Source organism: Delphinapterus leucas, chromosome 12 (assembly GCF_059928025.1).
Source record: "Delphinapterus leucas isolate spDelLeu-1000000601 "Yukka" chromosome 12, BTC_Dleu_Yukka2, whole genome shotgun sequence".
In the NCBI taxonomy this organism is placed as follows: Eukaryota; Metazoa; Chordata; class Mammalia; order Artiodactyla; family Monodontidae; genus Delphinapterus; species Delphinapterus leucas.
The window spans coordinates 53,044,436-53,061,683 of record NC_143140.1 but is presented as its reverse complement, the minus strand read 5'-3'; the positions used below and the strand labels follow the sequence as shown (position 1 = coordinate 53,061,683).

The 17,248-nt window shown below is 38.2% G+C and overlaps 1 protein-coding gene across 4 annotated transcripts in view; it reads right to left on the bottom strand.

The window, feature by feature from the left end:
- Window positions 1–17,248, bottom strand: part of DSE (dermatan sulfate epimerase) — a 69,614-nt gene that overhangs the window by 31,841 nt on the left and 20,525 nt on the right. For 2 of the 4 annotated variants that reach the window (XM_022554869.3, XM_089921952.1), the window contains exon 2: window positions 6,810–7,278. In XM_022554869.3, coding sequence (XP_022410577.1) covers window positions 6,810–7,225 — 416 coding nt within the window. In that variant the 5' untranslated portion in view covers window positions 7,226–7,278. Of the gene's footprint in view, window positions 1–6,809; window positions 7,279–17,248 lie in introns of those variants that run through there. The other 2 variants (XM_030760291.2, XM_022554877.2) reach the window with 2 other exon arrangements.

The window sequence follows — 17,248 nt, the reverse complement described above, 5'->3', positions numbered from 1 at the left end:
GGGTGCACTCCGGGCTATGCCACCCGGTCTTCACCACTGTAAGGTCAGGAGAGGAAAACCTGATCTATTTGCTCCCGGTGCTGCGGCTCCACATGTTGGGGCCCAGCTACATCCTCCCCTACTTTGATTCCCAGCCTTAACATGCAATTTAAAGAAATAAGAAGCCTGTGAAACAGCTGTAGGGAACTGTACTTGGAGCCCAGCACGCCGCGCTGAGAAAGTTGGATGGACTCTTCAGTTTGGAATGTACAGGAATGAAACTGATTGGTTCATTTCGATCTGCCAGGGGCTTTTCTTTCTCCTTTTTTCCCCTTACTTTATTATTTTTTTAATATTTTACTTTGCAAATGGGCCCTCACATGTCCATCTCCAGAAGTTTGCCATCCACAGGCAAGGGAATTAATACAAGGTCTGCTGCGAATAAAATTATAATTACTTCTCTGTCCAAAAGTTCAACTTTGTTTCCCTCACCAGTTCTGAATTTCTGTAGCTGACTGGCACCAACGCAAGAGTGAAGTAATTTCTTTCCTCTGTGATTTATTTTCTGATGATAAGTAAGCAAAAATACTATAAAGAAAGGGAAAAGAATGATGCAAAATGAGTACTTCTCAAAAACACAACTCCAGAGTGAGAGTAGGTAAAATGGAGTCCTGTGTGTCAGGAAACTTAAGAATACTGCTACATGGTCATATATATTTCTGTGTAATAAAAATACACTTTTTAGTAAAACTATGTGTCAGGAACATAATGCTAAGAGCTTTACATGCATTATCTCATTTAATCCTTGGAACAACATATTTGCATGGGAAGAATCATCCACATTTTAAAGATAAAGAAAATGAGGTTTACCGAGGTTAAAGAAAAACCTGCTAAAGCCTAATATAATAGCAGAGTCAAGATGCAAGTGCACCTCTGCCTCCAAGGACTGCTATCCCTTCCCCAGGCTTTACAATGTTTAGACAAAAGCCTTGAAAAGCCCACTGCTCAGAAATGCACGTTGGATAACTATGTGCTGTCAACAGAGGTTGAACAACAAATCTTTTCTGTTACAATCACTGTTCAATGTTGAATGTTTGCCATTCATCTCTTCATAGTAAGTGAGATATGGTCAACTTACCTTTATCTTTCTCAAGTGATTCAGGCGTGTAGTGTTCTCCAGTAATCATCTGAGTGAGTTTTTTATGTTTGTTTTTAGCTATATAGAAGATCACTGTAAGAACAGGCTATGCAGTATAATACCCAAGCTCACAGAACCCATCAGTCATGAGCTCAGCTGAGATACACAGTGTATAAAGAGGCTGCCTGATAGATACATGGTCATTTCATTTTTCTGCATATTCAAATTCTGCTGAAGGACAAAGCTAGACTAGGAAAAAAAGTGGCCTGGGGCTAAACCGTATGTCCATCCCTTCTACCTCCACCCTGGTTTTAGTGAATTTCACTTTGGAGCATCTCCAGGGATGCTAGAGCATTCATTCATTGGGCAGAAATCTACCTGACACTGTGTTAAGTGCTGAGGGATACATGCATGAGCAAAACAGACCCGGTCCTGCCCTCAGTCTAGTCTAACATAAAAAAGCCAGCACTGTGCAATTCATCACACATGCACTGGAAGGATGTTCATGAAACTATTGTGCAGGTTCCTCATGAAAACTCCAGGAGAAATTTCTTTCTGGTCCTTGGGTCAAGAGTAGTAGTTCTGTAGAAAAGCTGATCTACTTTTAATCCCATGGACGCTCTATACTTCAAAACTAATTGAGCCTACTTTCTTTGCTGTTAAAAAAATTCAGGGCCCACATGTGGCCCACTCACCCATGGGACATAAGATGCATTTCAGTAACTGTCTCATTGCTAGTCCAGCTGATGTCCCTTATCTTTTTCTTTCCTCCTTTCTTTTTCAGATATTTCTTATTTGAATATTGTTTTTTGTTTCCTTAATCTTTGGGGAAAAAGGTATAGTAGAAAAAAGTAAAAATAAGTAAATAAAAATATACACATGTATGAAAATTTTAGGAAAGTAGAGCAATGTCTGCTGACTCCAAAAACTCCAAAAATTTGACTTTTTGGAAATCTCTTAAATCTCGACTAAGAACCGTTTTTATTTATTTTCCCACCTTAAAGTTTAAGGTTCTGGGGGAAAAAAGCTGATGGAGAATTTTTAGTTATTTGGAATCCAATAATGTTCTCTTTTTAATTATGTAAGGACTGAATGCAGAAAGCAACTATTTATAAATGAGAATACCCTCAATGTGCCAACTGACATACACAGAACTTGCTCTGGTGACTAGGTGATATTGTATTTAAAAAAATGAATTGACTTTAAGTGTAATAAAATGCATTTTCTGTTGTTACCAGCTCTAGATTTATGACCTCAGCTCATTAAGATTTCTTAAAGAAGTTGTCTGATTAAGTTCTAATCACACTTTTATATAATACAGAGCCAACTATAACCCAAATCCTAGCTTTCATCTGGAAGATGAGATCTATAGGGGACTTAAATCAAAGGTCAGAGACATTATTGGTGATGCTGAAAATAATTTGCCATTTTATATATAGGTTAAAATAATATCTTTTTAAATTTGATTTTTAGAACTAAGTTAAGAACAATTAAATTACTGTTACTTTTACTGTTATGAAGGATGTTATGAAGAATGCATGACATTAACAGAAGGCAGAAGAACAAAGGAGAGAGCTTCTGAGAGAGAATATGGGCATCTCCGCAAAAGCAGATACAGTATATAGACATGTCTCATCTTTCTGTGGTGCCCAATCATCTGGGTACTCGCTGACACACAGAATTATAATGTCAAAAGAAGAAAGTTTTGCATGTTGTTATTTTTCAATCACCACCATCATCATTATCAATCTATGAGATTCCCTTTCTACTTTGTAGTACATTATATCAGATGAACACAAAAGATCAGTATATCATTAGATAATATTTTCCATTTAATTTTTCCAATGGCCCTAGACTCTTAAATAAGTGAATCTACAGGTGTGACCTTTTAGCTCTTTATTTACAAACTACTCAGATGGTATATGTACAACTGATTCACTTTGCTGTACACCTGAAACTAACACAACATTGTAAATAACTACACTCCAATAAAAAGTAAAAGAAAAAAAACCCCACAATACCCAAAAATACTCAAATGAAATGAATCACATGAATAAATCTGTATGCATGTATATCTCAGATGTACTTCTTTTGAATACCAGACAAAAGACACATCACTGTTACTTTCCCCTAAGCCATTATGATTGGTGTTACCATCAGATTCTTATATGCCAGAAAAAGGGCCCAGGGGAGCATTGCTGAAAGTTTTAATGGAATAAAGCCAAAAGGAATATGTTATGAGTTAAACAGATGTTCTAGTTTTGAGAGCAATTTGGACAAAGATAAGTCAAATCTCCAAATAAATCCCAAACAAATACTATTTCCTTACAGCCTACATACACCAAATTATAAACTAAACAGGATCTAAGTACTAAGCAAATATCAGTAACAATAATTATCATTACTCTTATTTATTGAAGGCTTACTATTTGATAGGAACTGTGCTAAGTACTTTACATTATCTCATTTAATCCTCAAATCCTTAAGTCATGAATAAAAACTAATAAGATACTCCAATAAAAATTATTTAAAAAATTTTTTAAATTTAAAGATAAATTAATTTAAAAATCCAGATAGTCTTGAATTCTGCTTAATTGAAAAACAAAAAACTAATGAACTCCTACTATTAAGTGATGCTTACACTTAATTCTGAGCAGAGAATATAGTCCTAGCTTAGGTTTCAAATACCCAATGTTTGCAGCCCTTACCCTAGGTGCAAATTTTAAACTTACTGGGCTATTTTTTTCATCACTGAATCCCCAGCACCTAGCATGGTACACGACATACAACAGATGCTCGATAAATGTTTGTTAATTGAATAAGTGAGTGGACACAATTTATTCACTGGTTTTCAAAGGAGTAGAAAGGATCCTCACGGAATATGGCAAATGTATTAAGTTTGATGAAGCCATTGTAGGAAGCTTTTAAAATTAATTAATTAATCAAATTAATTGATTAATCAATATAAATTATTGATCTCTTTTTAAATTACAAAATAATGGCTATATTTCACTGCACTGTACAATATATCCTTGCTGATTATTTATTTTATACATAGTAGTTTTTTTTTAAACATCTTTATTAAAGTATAATTGCTTTACAATTGTGTGTTAGTTTCTGCTTTATAACAAAGTGAATCAGTTATACATATACATATGTCCCCATATCTCTTCCCTCTTGCGTCTCCCTCCCTCCCACCCTCCCTATCCCACCCCTCTAGGTGGTCACAAAGCACCAAGCTGATCTCTCTGTGCTATGTAGCTGATTCCCACTAGCTATCTATTTTACATTTGGTAGTGTATATATGTCCATGCCACTCTCTCACTTTGTCCCAGCTTACACTTCCCCCTCCCCGTGTCCTCAAGTCCATTCTCTAGTAGGTCTAGTAGGTCTGCATCTTTATAAATAAGAGTCAGTCTTTTATTTTCCTCTGAAACCAAATATAGGTGAACTATGTCCTAAGACAATGACAACGACCACAATACATTTCTCTGGGCACAGTGGCGACATATGATTTAGTTGATTTAAATAGGAACAGTTGAACTACCAAAACATTTAGCAGTGTTTTAAGTTGTCAGAAAGTGATTGATTATATTCAACTACAGTTTAATAAAAATTTAAGGGTCTAGGGGTTGGGTGTGGTTGCTCTTAAAAAGTTAAAATTTCCATAAAATCATTTAAAAGTACAACCTAGTAACAGTACTTGCCAAGACAAAAATGTTCCAGTAGCTCGACTTTTTATGCTAGGATCACTTCTGGAACTAGAAACCAGATGTAAAGGTAAATTCTCAATTTCTGACCTTCATCTAAGAGGTCTAGGGAAAGAAGTCAACTGTTCAGCTCTATTAAATCACAGACTGGCTTTGGGTTACTGGCTAACGGCACAGAGGTATACCTATTTTTATCAATACTGCCATGAACAAAGTACTAGTCCTCTAATAAATTCCTACACAACTCCACAACCAGTAATTCTGAACTTGTAGAAACTATGAAAATGTTCATTTTTATTTATTTTCCTCCTTTTATCATAGGAGTCTAGTCCTCTCTAATGACAGCATTCATTTAAGTTGGTATTTATATGCCTGAATGTTTTATATCATCATAATACAATTGCAGTGGTCTTGTGAATTCTCTTAATGCGATTTTATTTGTACTAAAAAAAAAATCTCCATTAAAATGTGGTACTTCACAGTTAGCTACTCTTTCATGAAGTGAAACAGACGGCTCTCTGGAACATTTTCATCCACATCTTAATCTGTCAAATTTCACTTACCTATCTAAAACAAAAAGGACTTTAAAAGTACCCTTATAGACAACAAAGGTTTTTTTCCCCTAAAGTAAATATGGTTGCCACTTTTTAACTAACTGTACAATGTCAAGTGAGTAATTGTAACACTTGATAATAGAAACTTATAAGTCAAATATCCAATTTTCATCCATCTTTATTTTCTTTCTTGGTGTCAGGAGTAGAATGAGGTTAGTCAAGAACAGAAACTAAGGCATACACGGCTCAGCTTTGAAACAAATCAAATAAAAAGGTTCTTTTCAACCTAAAATATTGTAAGCTTCAAAATGATTACACATACCTCATAACAAGCCTTAAAAAAATAAGCTCTGATATGGATTTAATGTCAACTCTTCCATAATCTTTTTCATTTAGAAATTCCAGAAACTCCTTCAAATTCTATAAACAAACAATATTCTTTACCATACTGGCAGAAATTTAGGAAGTATTAAATTTACTTACCATACTGGCAGAATTCAGGAAGCTTGCAAGCTACCGTTATTCACCGTTATGATATCTGAGATGTAACTCTTCACAACATTAAATGCATCGCTGATTTTTCTAAGCATTTAAAAATGAGCTCTCTCCAACCCTATGACAAGTATCAACCTACGTAATTTTAAAAGGATATTTCATACAGTTTGTAATTTTTTGTAGTGTAATTGGACCATGTGTATTAAAACACAGTTTAAATAAGAATACCCGCGGAATCCCTAGTTTAATTAATTCATCCCATACCTTTTGGAAGCAGGTAGACATATTAATTATACACAAATAAAATAAATTTAAGCTAATCAATAAGAGACAGGAAGTTTGTTCTCAAATCTTGAACTCCTGAAAGTAAATTATTACATAATTAGAATTCCTCACATAATTATACCACAACATTGGTTTTCCTACAGGTTTGGGCAATTTGCTGGTTACTGGATAAGATCTTATTTATAAATTGTCAGTTAATCCTATCACATTTACTTTTAGCTCCTAATTGTCCTAAAATGCAAAGAAATCTTAGTTGGCGGAAATCCCTTGCTGGCAAAAGGTTTTACCCACTTGGGGGTCAATCAGAACCTAAGGCCTGATGATGGTAATACAAGGCTGTTAAACAAGGGGGAAAGAAATGTCAACAATCAAGATGATATTTACTCAATGCAGCAAATTATTTTTTCTTTGGTTAGGTTCTACCTAAATATTTTTCTTCTAACTTTAAACATGGAAGTCACTAGGTCTTTTGAAACTAGGGACCATTCATAAGCCACTAACAACACAAATAACAAGTATCCTATCCCCTTCACTCACGCACACACACAAGTATGTGAAAATCTGGCCTCTGAGATTTCATTTGACTATGAATTCATTTTTTTAAATTGCAGAGTTTAATACAGTAAGAAGAAAAAGACAAAAATCTACCAACTAGGCTGAGCTGCCATCCTCTCCATGTAGTCTTTGGCCATATCTCGGGCTTCAATGCTCTCAGGATACAGCACGCAGAACATGGCCAAGGCTCCCAAGTTGTTGCCGTAAATTTCATTCCAGCGGGCGCTGTACTCCTTGGGATCCCAGGGAGGGAGGTACTCCAAGGGGCTGGACAGCATGATGTGCACGGCCTCGGTGAGCCGGGCGGCAATGTGCTCGTGGGAGCTGGCAGCTCTGAGCTGGAGTTTGGCCACCTCCGCCCTGGAGAAGTACAGCATTGGATGGCTGTCGTAGTTGGCATTTGTAAAGGGAATCATGACTTCTGGGTTCTCGTCGGTGACGTAGGCTGACACAAAGCAAAACAAATATATGAAAAACACACTGGGAGCCCCCCGTGTGTGAGTCCTCATCGTGGCCTCAGATCTCCAAATCTCCAAGGCAGCCAAACCATCTTCGAAAGATCCTACAGGACAGAAAAGAGAAGAGGGGGCTATGTCAACCAGGGGACCATGGTGAAGTAGGAAATACGTGGTAGGTAGCGACCTTGCTTACTATGAAAATTAAGCTTATGAATTTTTAGACTTTTCAAAAATACAGCAAAAATTTGAGCTAGGAAGAAACTAAAACCTAATCATTTAATTAACTCATTAATTAATTACACATGATACAACAGACATATTCATTGTGGAAAACAGAAACTTTGGACTTGGGAAAACAGTATAATATCTGCTCGAGTAGAGAAGAAAAACTCTTGTTGGCATTCTTCTCACGTTTTATCACACAAAAAACGTTTTGATTTTATGGTATTTTTGGACATTAATAGGAAAACCACAGTAACCAAAAGCTTGTGGTGAAATATCGTCTGGGAATCAGGATGGACGTTAGGGACAAAAAAAAAGAAAATCCTGTCTTAATACAGCCTCCTTCACTCTAAGTTCTCCCCTCTTCTCAGCATTCTCCATTCTGAACCAGGGATTAGGATCAATACATCTATATGAATGTGAGCAGACAAAATATTATGAGTAAGGCTAAATATTCTCTTTGTGTCCGCAGAAGGTGGGGACTGCGACAACAAAAGCAGGGTAAACATCTGCTAAGCCCGTGTGTTCCCTGGGCTGGTATCGGCAGGAGTGCAGGGCATGATCAGACAGGGGGCTGCAGGGACTAGAGACTGACATGCCTTCATTCAGAAAATAAAATTCCAGAATTAAAAGGCTGAAAGAACACGTGTGCATTTTCCCCTTATTATCTGAAACTACTGTCTACTTTTTCATTTTGTATTTGGGATTTTGGTGTCATTCAGTAAGTCAGACATTTACACCAAGCTCACATATTTTCTTAACTGCTTAACTTTCTTGAAAATCCTTTTTTTTCAGTGGCAGCTTTGCTCACAGGTTAGCAAGAACGTCTTTCAAAGTAGGAACATTAAAAAAAAAAAAAGAAAGAAAGAAAGAAAATCCTCAGCTTGGTCTATGTCCCACATCTGGGATAAAGCAGGCATAAAATCCCCCAGAGGAAAGTCAGGGAATTCTTAAAATTCCTCAGAGGGGAAAGGTTATAGAAAGCAGACCAGAAAAAGACAGTTTTATGTAAATAATGAACAGTAGTTTTCAATTATTCAACGGAGAAACTGGTGGAGAAAAATCAACCTCTCCAGCTGAACACAAACTATTTTTCCAAGGAAAATCTGCCTCATCACATTCAGAAGAAAGAAAACTAAGGATTTAACACACATTGGAGAACAATCCATATTCTCAACTTGGTCTATCTCCAAGAGAAAGGCAACATGGCATCATTTGTAGATGCTGCCATAAACTCTAGTATTCTTTGTATTTCTGAACGTGCTTTAGACTATATATATAAAACTCAGTGGCAGTGATTTTGTGAAGCAGTTTAGATTTACTTCAAGAGTAGAACCTGTAATGAATAAAAACAACTAATATAGCCATGCTAAATAAAATACATAAAATAGAAATAACTCTTGGACTCCACCCATATTGTGTCTAGCACCCAAATCTTCAAGGCAACTGGCTGCCTCCTTCAAGGCCAGAGAGCTGGCCCAGAGTCTTCTGTGGTTATGTCTGAGGAGGGGTGTGGTCTCTGGCAACACAGAGACATGGCTGAGTCTGAAGTAATCCTCAGTCCCCACTGCCCCCACCCCGAGGTGTATTTTTTGCTCTTTTCAGAGAACAAGTGTGCTAATTTTTTTTTAAAGCCTGCATATATTAAATCCCCAAAGGTCTACAACTGGATGCAGCCATCAATGCAATTAGCACTGTTGCGGGGGTGGGGGTGGGGGTGGGTTGTAGGCAGCCAGACTGAGGATGGCTTGGAAGTTTCTCCTTTAACTGACCTCTACGTGCATAGAATAGAACTGAAGATCTCTCAACTACTGGGTTTTTGTTTGTTTGTTTGCTTGTTTGTTTTCCTTGTTTAAAAGGCTTTTAACATAAAGCAAATAATTTTTTGCAACATTGCCCAAACTTTTCATTATCAAATTGTCTGAGGTTTCTTAACGATTATCATTTCACAACAATATCTCCATTTTCACCTTCTTTAAATGAACTGGCCTAACAGATGTACCATTAAAACAGAGCTTCACTCTCAACATATTTTTAAGTTTGTATTCAAACAGTATGAAGAAAACAGGATCAGGGAATTCAGCCATAAAAGTGAATGGATTACTGATACATGCTACATCATGGATGCAACTAAGTGAAAGAAGACACGAAAGGCCACATATTGTATGGTTCCATTTCTACGAAATGTCCAGCAGTGGCAAATCCATAGACACAGAAAATATTATACATTAGTGGTTGCCAGGGGTTTGGAAGAGAGGGAAATAGGGAATGACTGCTTAAAATGGGTGTAGGTTTCCTTTTGGGGTGATGAAAATGTTTTGCGTCAACTACTGGTTTTTAAATGATGTAGCTCAAATTCTAGGTGGGTAAGGGGGTGGCATGGGTTATGGATGGATGGGTTGGAAGCTATGTGGAAACTAGAAACTCCATCTCAGATTCTGCACACACATTCCCTAAAAGGGGCTAAAGCTGATTTGTTTTATTCTCTTTCTCCTGCCTTATGCATATCACCCTCCTATCCAGGTCTGGAGTCACTGAGGTAGAGACGGCTGCTCCACAGTGACCCTCCCAATCCAGGACTGACTCAAGCTATGATCACAGCCACTTCTGCCACATTGCTTCCGGTTACATAGGACATGCCTGAGGGTATTTAAACAAGAAGCGCTGTTCCTGAAGCACAGACCTCATTAAGATGTTGTTTTGGGAACGATGCCACCTCAATATGCCAACTGTTACCAAAGGTTCCCTAGTTATTGCTCCATATTCACGTGAGGGTGTCAGGGCAGCAAGGCCTGAGTTACCGCACATTTAAAACATTCTTGTTGGAATACATGTGGGCCAGTGCAGTACCCACAGAAATTCTGCTGAACAATCATCTACGAAGAATGAGAAGAGAAGACCGTGGCACTCGCGGTGGCACAAATTGTGCAGCCTTCCTCATAGCATACACACAACAAGCCCAGCCTCTACTCTCTGTAAGTTATTAATGCCTTTGCTGAGCTACCTGAAGAGTTAACATCTCCTGTATTTGGCGGGTACCTGTACCACATCGGACTGTTTCAGCTGTTTATGCCACACCTCACAGAAGAGGGGACCACAGCTTCCTCTTTGCATCACAGGGATTAGCAGTGTGTGCCTGGCATATAAAAGGCAGCTCACAGACGCTGGCTGAACTTGTGGGCCTAGGAGCTGACAGAGTGGATCTCATTATTGAAATGAGCAAGGAGAAACCTTATTCCTCCTTATTTGAAGCCAAAGCAAGTTTAGAATTTTTGAGAAGAAGTTTCTGCCAGGAAACGAACAGAGAAAAACACGAGGCCTAGAAACTTCTGTAGCCTAAAACATATTCACTAGGTTTTGTTTGTTTTTCTTTTTTAACATCCTTATTGGAATATAATTGCTTTACAACAGTGTGTTAGTTTCAGCTTTATAACAAAGTGAATCAGATATACATGTACATATATCCCCGTATCTCCTCCCTCTTGCATCTCCCTCCCACCCTCCCTATCCCACCCCTCTAGGTGGTCACAAGCACCTAGCTGACCTCCCTGTGATGCGGCTGCTTCCCACTAGATATTTATTTCATATTTGGTAGTATATATAAGTCCATGCCACTCTCTCACTGCGTCCCAGCTTATCCTTCCCCCTCCCTGTGTCCTCAAGTCCATTCTCTATGTCTGCATCTTTATTCCTGTCCTGCCCCTAGGTTCCTCAGAACCATTTTTTTTTTTTTTTTAGATTCCATATAGATGTGTTAGCATATGGTATTTGTTTTTCCCTTTCTGACTTACTTCACTCTATGACAGACTCTAGGTCCATCCACCTCACTACAAATAACTCAATTTTGTTTCTTTTTATGGCTAAGTAATATTCTATTGTGCATATGTGCCACATCTTCTTTATCCATTCATCTGTTGATGGACATTTAGGTTGCTTCCATGTCCTGGCAATTGTAAAATGAGCTGCAATGAACACTGTGGTACATGACTCCTTTTGAATTATGGTTTTCTCAGGGTATATGCCCAGTAATGGGATTGCCGGGTCATAGGGTAGTTTTATATTTAGTTTTTTAAGGAACCTCCATACTGTTCTCCATAGTGGCTGTATCAATTTACATTCCTACCAACAGTGCAAGAGGGTCCCCTTTTCTCCACACCCTCTCCAGCGTTTACTGTTTGTAGATTTTTGGATGATGGCCATTCTGACCGGTGTGAGGTGACACCTCATTGTAGTTTTGATTTGCATTTCTCTAATGATTAGTGATGTTGAGCATCCTTTCATGTGTTTGTTGGCAATCTGTATATCTTCTTTGGAGGAATATCTATTTAGGTCTTCTGCCCATTTTTGGATTGGGTTGTTTGTTTTATTTGATATTGAGCTGCAGATTCTGGAGATTAATCCTGTCAGTTGCTTCATTTGAAAATATTTTCTCCCATTCTGAGGGCTGTCTTTTCGTCTTCTTTATGGTTTCCTTTGCTGTGCAAAAGCTTTTAAGTTTCATTAGATCCCATTTGTTTATTTTTGTTTTTATTTCCATTTCTCTAAATGGAGGAGGGTCAAAAGGATCTTGCTGTGATTTATGTCATAGAGTGTTCTGCCTATGTTTTCCTCTAAGAGTTTGATAGTGTCTGGCCTTACATTTAGGTCTTTAATCCATTTTGAGTTTATTTTTGTGTATGGTGTTAAGGAGTGTTCTAATTTCATTCTTTTACATGTAGCTGTCCAGTTTTCCCAGCACCACTTATTGAAGAGGCTGTCTTTTCTCCATTGTATATTCTTGCATCCTTTATCAAAAATAAGGTGACCATATGTGCATGGGCTTATCTCTGGGCTTTCTATCCTGTTCCATTAATCTATATTTCTGTTTTTGTGCCAGTACCATACTGCCTTGATTACTGTAGCTTTGTGGTATAGTCTGAAGCACAGGAGCCTGATTCCTCCAGCTCCGTTTTTCTTTCTCAAGACTGCTTTGGCTATTCAGGGCCTTTTGTGTTTCCATACAAATTGTAAATTTTCTGTTCTAGTTCTGTGAAAAATGCCATTGGTAGTTTGATAGGAATTGCATTGAATCTGTAGATTGCTTTGGGTAGTATAGTCGTTTTCACAATGTTGATTCTTCCAATCCAAGAACATGGTATATCTCTCCATCTGTTTGTATCATCTTTTTTTTTTTTTTTTTTGCGGTACGCAGGCCTCTCACTCTTGCAGCCTCTCCCGTTGCGGAGCACAGGCTCCAGACGCGCAGGCTCAGCGGCCATGGCTCACGGGCCCAGCCGCTCTGCGGCATGTGGGATCTTCCCAGACCGGGGCATGAATCTGTGTCCCCTGCATCGGCAGGCAGACTCTCAACCACTGCGCCACCAGGGAAGCCCTGTTTGTATCATCTTTAATTTCTTTCATCCGTGTCTTATAGTTTTCTGCATACAGGTCTTTTGCCTCCTTAGGTAGGTTTATTCCTAGGTATTTTATTCTTTTTGTTGCAATGGTAAACGAGAGTGTTTCCTTAATTTCTCTTTCAGATTTTTCATCATTAGTGTATAGGAATGCAAGAGATTTCTGTGCATTAATTAATTTGGTATCCTGCTACTTTACCAAATTCATTGATGAGCTCTAGTAGTTTTCTGGTAGCATCTTTAGGATTCTCTATGTATAGTATCACGTCATCTGCAAACAGTGACAGCTTTACTTTTCCGATATGGATTCCTTTTATTTCTTTTTCTACTCTGACTGCTGTGGCTAAAACTTCCAAAACTATGTTGAAAAATAGTGGTGAGAGTGGACAACCTTGTCTTGTTCCTGATCTTAGTAGAAATGGTTTCAGTTTTTCACCATTGAGAATGATGTTAGCTGTGGGTTTGTCATATATGGCCTTTATTATGTTGAGGTAAGTTCCCTCTATGCCTACTTTCTGGAGAGTTTTTATCATAAATGGGTGTTGAATTTTGTTGAGAGTTTTTTCTGCATCTGTTGAGATGATCATATGGTTTTCCTCCTTCAATTTGTTAATATGGTTTATCACATTTATTGATTTGTGTATTATTCACTAGGTTTTCAAAAAAAATGAAAGAGGTAAACAAATTAAACTTAACTAAAGTCTAACACAAACTTGCTTTAGCCTGATAACCGAAAGGGAGACCTATTTCCCATCTACCATCTTAAATCTGTCTAGGAAATTTCATCAAAAAGCCCCTATATCCAGGCTTTGGGTTTGGGTTTCCCCTTTAACCTTCTACCTTTGGCATTCTGTATATCCTCTCTGTAAAGAGAAGAGCTAAAATTAGGTGGACAAAGCAACTGACAGAGGAATAATCTCCAAAATATACAAGCAGCTCATGCAGCTCAATATTAAAAAAAACAAACAACCCAATCAAAAAATGGGCAGAAGACCTAAATAGACATCTCTCCAAAGAAGACACACAGATGGCCAAGAAACACATGAAAAGATGCTCAACATCGCTAATCATTAGAGAAATGCAAATCAAAACTACAATGAGGTATCACCTCACACCAGTCAGAATGGCCATCATCAAAGAATCTAGAAACAATAAATGCTGGAGAGGATGTGGAGAAAAGGGAACCCTCTTGCACTCTTGGTGGGAATGTAAAGTGATACAGCCGCTATGGAGAACAGTATGGAGGATCCTTAAAAAACTAAAAACAGAACTGCCATATGACCCAGCAATCCCACTACTGGGCATATACCCTGAGAAAACCATAATTCAAAAGGAGTCATGTACCACAATGTTCACTGCAACACTGTTTACAAGAGCCAGGACATGGAAGCAACCTAAATGTCCATCGACAGATGAATGGATAAATAAGATATACTACATATATACAATGGAATATTACTCAGCCATAAAAAGGAATGAAATTGGGTCATTTGTAGTGATGTGGATAAACCTAGAGCCTGTCACACAGAGTGAAGTAAGTCAGAAAGAGAAAAACAAATACTGTATATTAACGCATATATATGGAATCTAGAAAAATGGTACTGATGAACCTATTTGCAGGGCAGGAAAAAAGACACAGACGTAGAGAACGGACTTGTGGACACAGGGGGAAGGGTAGGGTGGGATGAACTGAGAGAGTAGCATTGACATATATACACAACTATGTGTAGTGGGAAGCTGCTGTATAGCACAGGGAGCTCAGCTTGGTGCTCTGTGATGACCTAGAGGGGTGGGATGGTGGTGGGGAGAGTCGGGGGGGATTGGGGGGATTGTCGGGGGGGATTGAGGGGGATGGGAAGGCAGCTCAAGAGGGAGGGGGTATATGTATACGTATAGCTGATTCATTTTGTCGTACAGCAGAAACTAGCACAACATTGTAAAGCAAATATACTCCAATAAAAAAAATAGGTGGACAGGTTTTATGCTAATTTTATGTACTTATTTCAATGTACATTAGAAAAAACTATAACTATCACATCAAACCTGAGATTTCAACAGATAAATTTCCTGTTTAAAATACATTTAAGTTTAAAAATAATTTAAAAAGAAAAGTAAATGGATAAAGCAAAAACCGTTGAAGGTGCTGCCTGAATGACTAAAGTTTGGAAGATGCTGAAAATGGTGAGTGAAACAACGGCCATTAAAGGCTAATGAGTTTACCAAAATGACCAACCCTGACTCTCTGGCTCCCCCTACCACAACACACACACACACACACACACCTTGCACAAATTAAGTCTGTACTTTCAGATGTCTGCAGATGATCTCTCAAGCCATTCTCTCCCTAGTTCATTGTCCTGCAAACACGGCAGAGTGCTGCCACCTCCCTTAAAACTTTAAGCTGCCCTTGGCCCAGTTCAAGAGCACGGAACTCTCAATATGGCAAAATCGTGAGCTCCCCTCAGCAGCTGCCTAAGAGTACACAGTTTACCCATAATTCAATTCTCAGGATGGTTCTGAATGACCCTATTAAGGCCTCATTTCCCCTAACAGTCTTCCTCTTCTCTTCTCCACTAGTTTTTCTAATCCAGTTTTCCTTCTTATTTTTTGGTCTCACTCTACACAGCTTAGAGAGCAAAACATTCCTAAATTTTGACCTAATCAATGAATACAGTATAGTTGAGATAATTCAGATAGCAATTTAATCATTTCTCTGCTTGCATGCCCTACACATATCTGCAACAGCTCAACTGGCATTATGCTAAGGCCAAGCCAAATAATGCAAAAAGGACTTAACAAACTGACCGAATTCCAATTATCTTAAGTAGGTCCTCACAAAGCAACAATAAGCCTAAAGTTGTTTTGCTTTAATTCTGGTTCCAACAAGCCACTGCAGCTATTATGATTGCTGACACACAGAGAAATTTTGTGTGAAACGCTCTTCACGTATTTGATCTTTCCCTTTACAATAACTCAATGTGGTAAAGCAGTATTAAGAGTTAATCTAACAACATCTTAGCGTAAACTTCAGAGGCAGAAAAACAACCTCAATCTCCCAAACCCTAAACCAAGGTTCTTTCCTTTAGCCAAATTGTTAACATTCAACAACATTAAAGGTTCCATTTTTGTCATCCTTACACAAAGAAAGCACAGAAAGAGTATGCTGAGAAGGATCAAGAACTGAAAGCTATACGAGTACATCGAGTTTCAAAAATGAAATGGGTTTCCAAACAGTCTGGGCGATTTATAAATGAAACATACAGTAGTACAAAAGTTCTTTCAATTCCTCTGGCTTTAGAAATATACAAAGTATAAGGATAGAAGAAATCACCCTATAGAAAGTAAACCATGTCCCAAATTAAGATGGATTAAAAAGCCCCTTATAATATGCGCCAAGTCTAAGGAGCACAGCATTATGATTAACGTTATGGGCGTGGAGTTGCGCAGGCATGAGTATCAGTCCCAGCTCTGCTGTCTACTAGCTTTGATCAACTGAGTCCTGCTCTCGGAACCCCCGTCCTCTCATCCGTAAAATGGTCCCAACTTCCTGAGGCAAAATAAATATTACGTGATGCACTTAGCATAGAACCTGACATGAAAGGCTTCATAAATACTTGTCATTTTTAATAAAAGGGAAGAAGTTTCAGACATGCAAGATGATACTCACCTACCCGTAAAATATTTTATTTGAAAGAAACTAAATATTATAGTAAAAGAATAAGAACTAAAGGTATCCACTGACTAGGGCAAGGTCACGCCACATGTTAGAGACTTAGCTGAAACTAGAACACAAGGCTCCTGACCCTTTAAGGCATCATTCACAGTAAGCTCCACACTCACTAGACAGGAAAGCATATGACCCTTGAAATTTTTCAAGAATTTGTTGGGGGTTTTACCCCCAAAGAAAAGCATAAACATTAAATAAACTATTATCTGAATCTGATTGCCTTCCAAGGCCAGTTATTTATTCTTGGTGTACAAAAGGTGACCGCTGCTTACTGTATTCTTTGGAAAGAAAGGCCCAGTGATACAGTAAGTGCTGGGAAAAACAATCTCTGGCTGGGGAGCTGTTTCCTAGGAACAAGTTGATATTATGGAAGGAGTACATGAGGACTTGGAGGACATCTGCTGCCATTGCCAGAGATGATGATTTAAACTCAGTCCAGGCTCTGGTCTTGGGTCAGTCTATGTCATCAGCATCTCAGCTGATCACCCTAGGAGATGCTATCTGATGTTAATGAAACTAAAACCCTCCTCCCTCCACATATATAAAACCAGAATGTCAGTGCACTCATTTATGAGAAATACAACTATCAAGCAGATTAGGAAATATTTTCTGGCTTCATCAGAAAAATACAAAGGAAGTAAAATTATTAGACAATTGCCTGGTGTACAAGGAATCAGAACAAAGGCAGTGGGAAGGGCCCTGGGCCTGGAGCAACTCAACGAGTAGAGATCA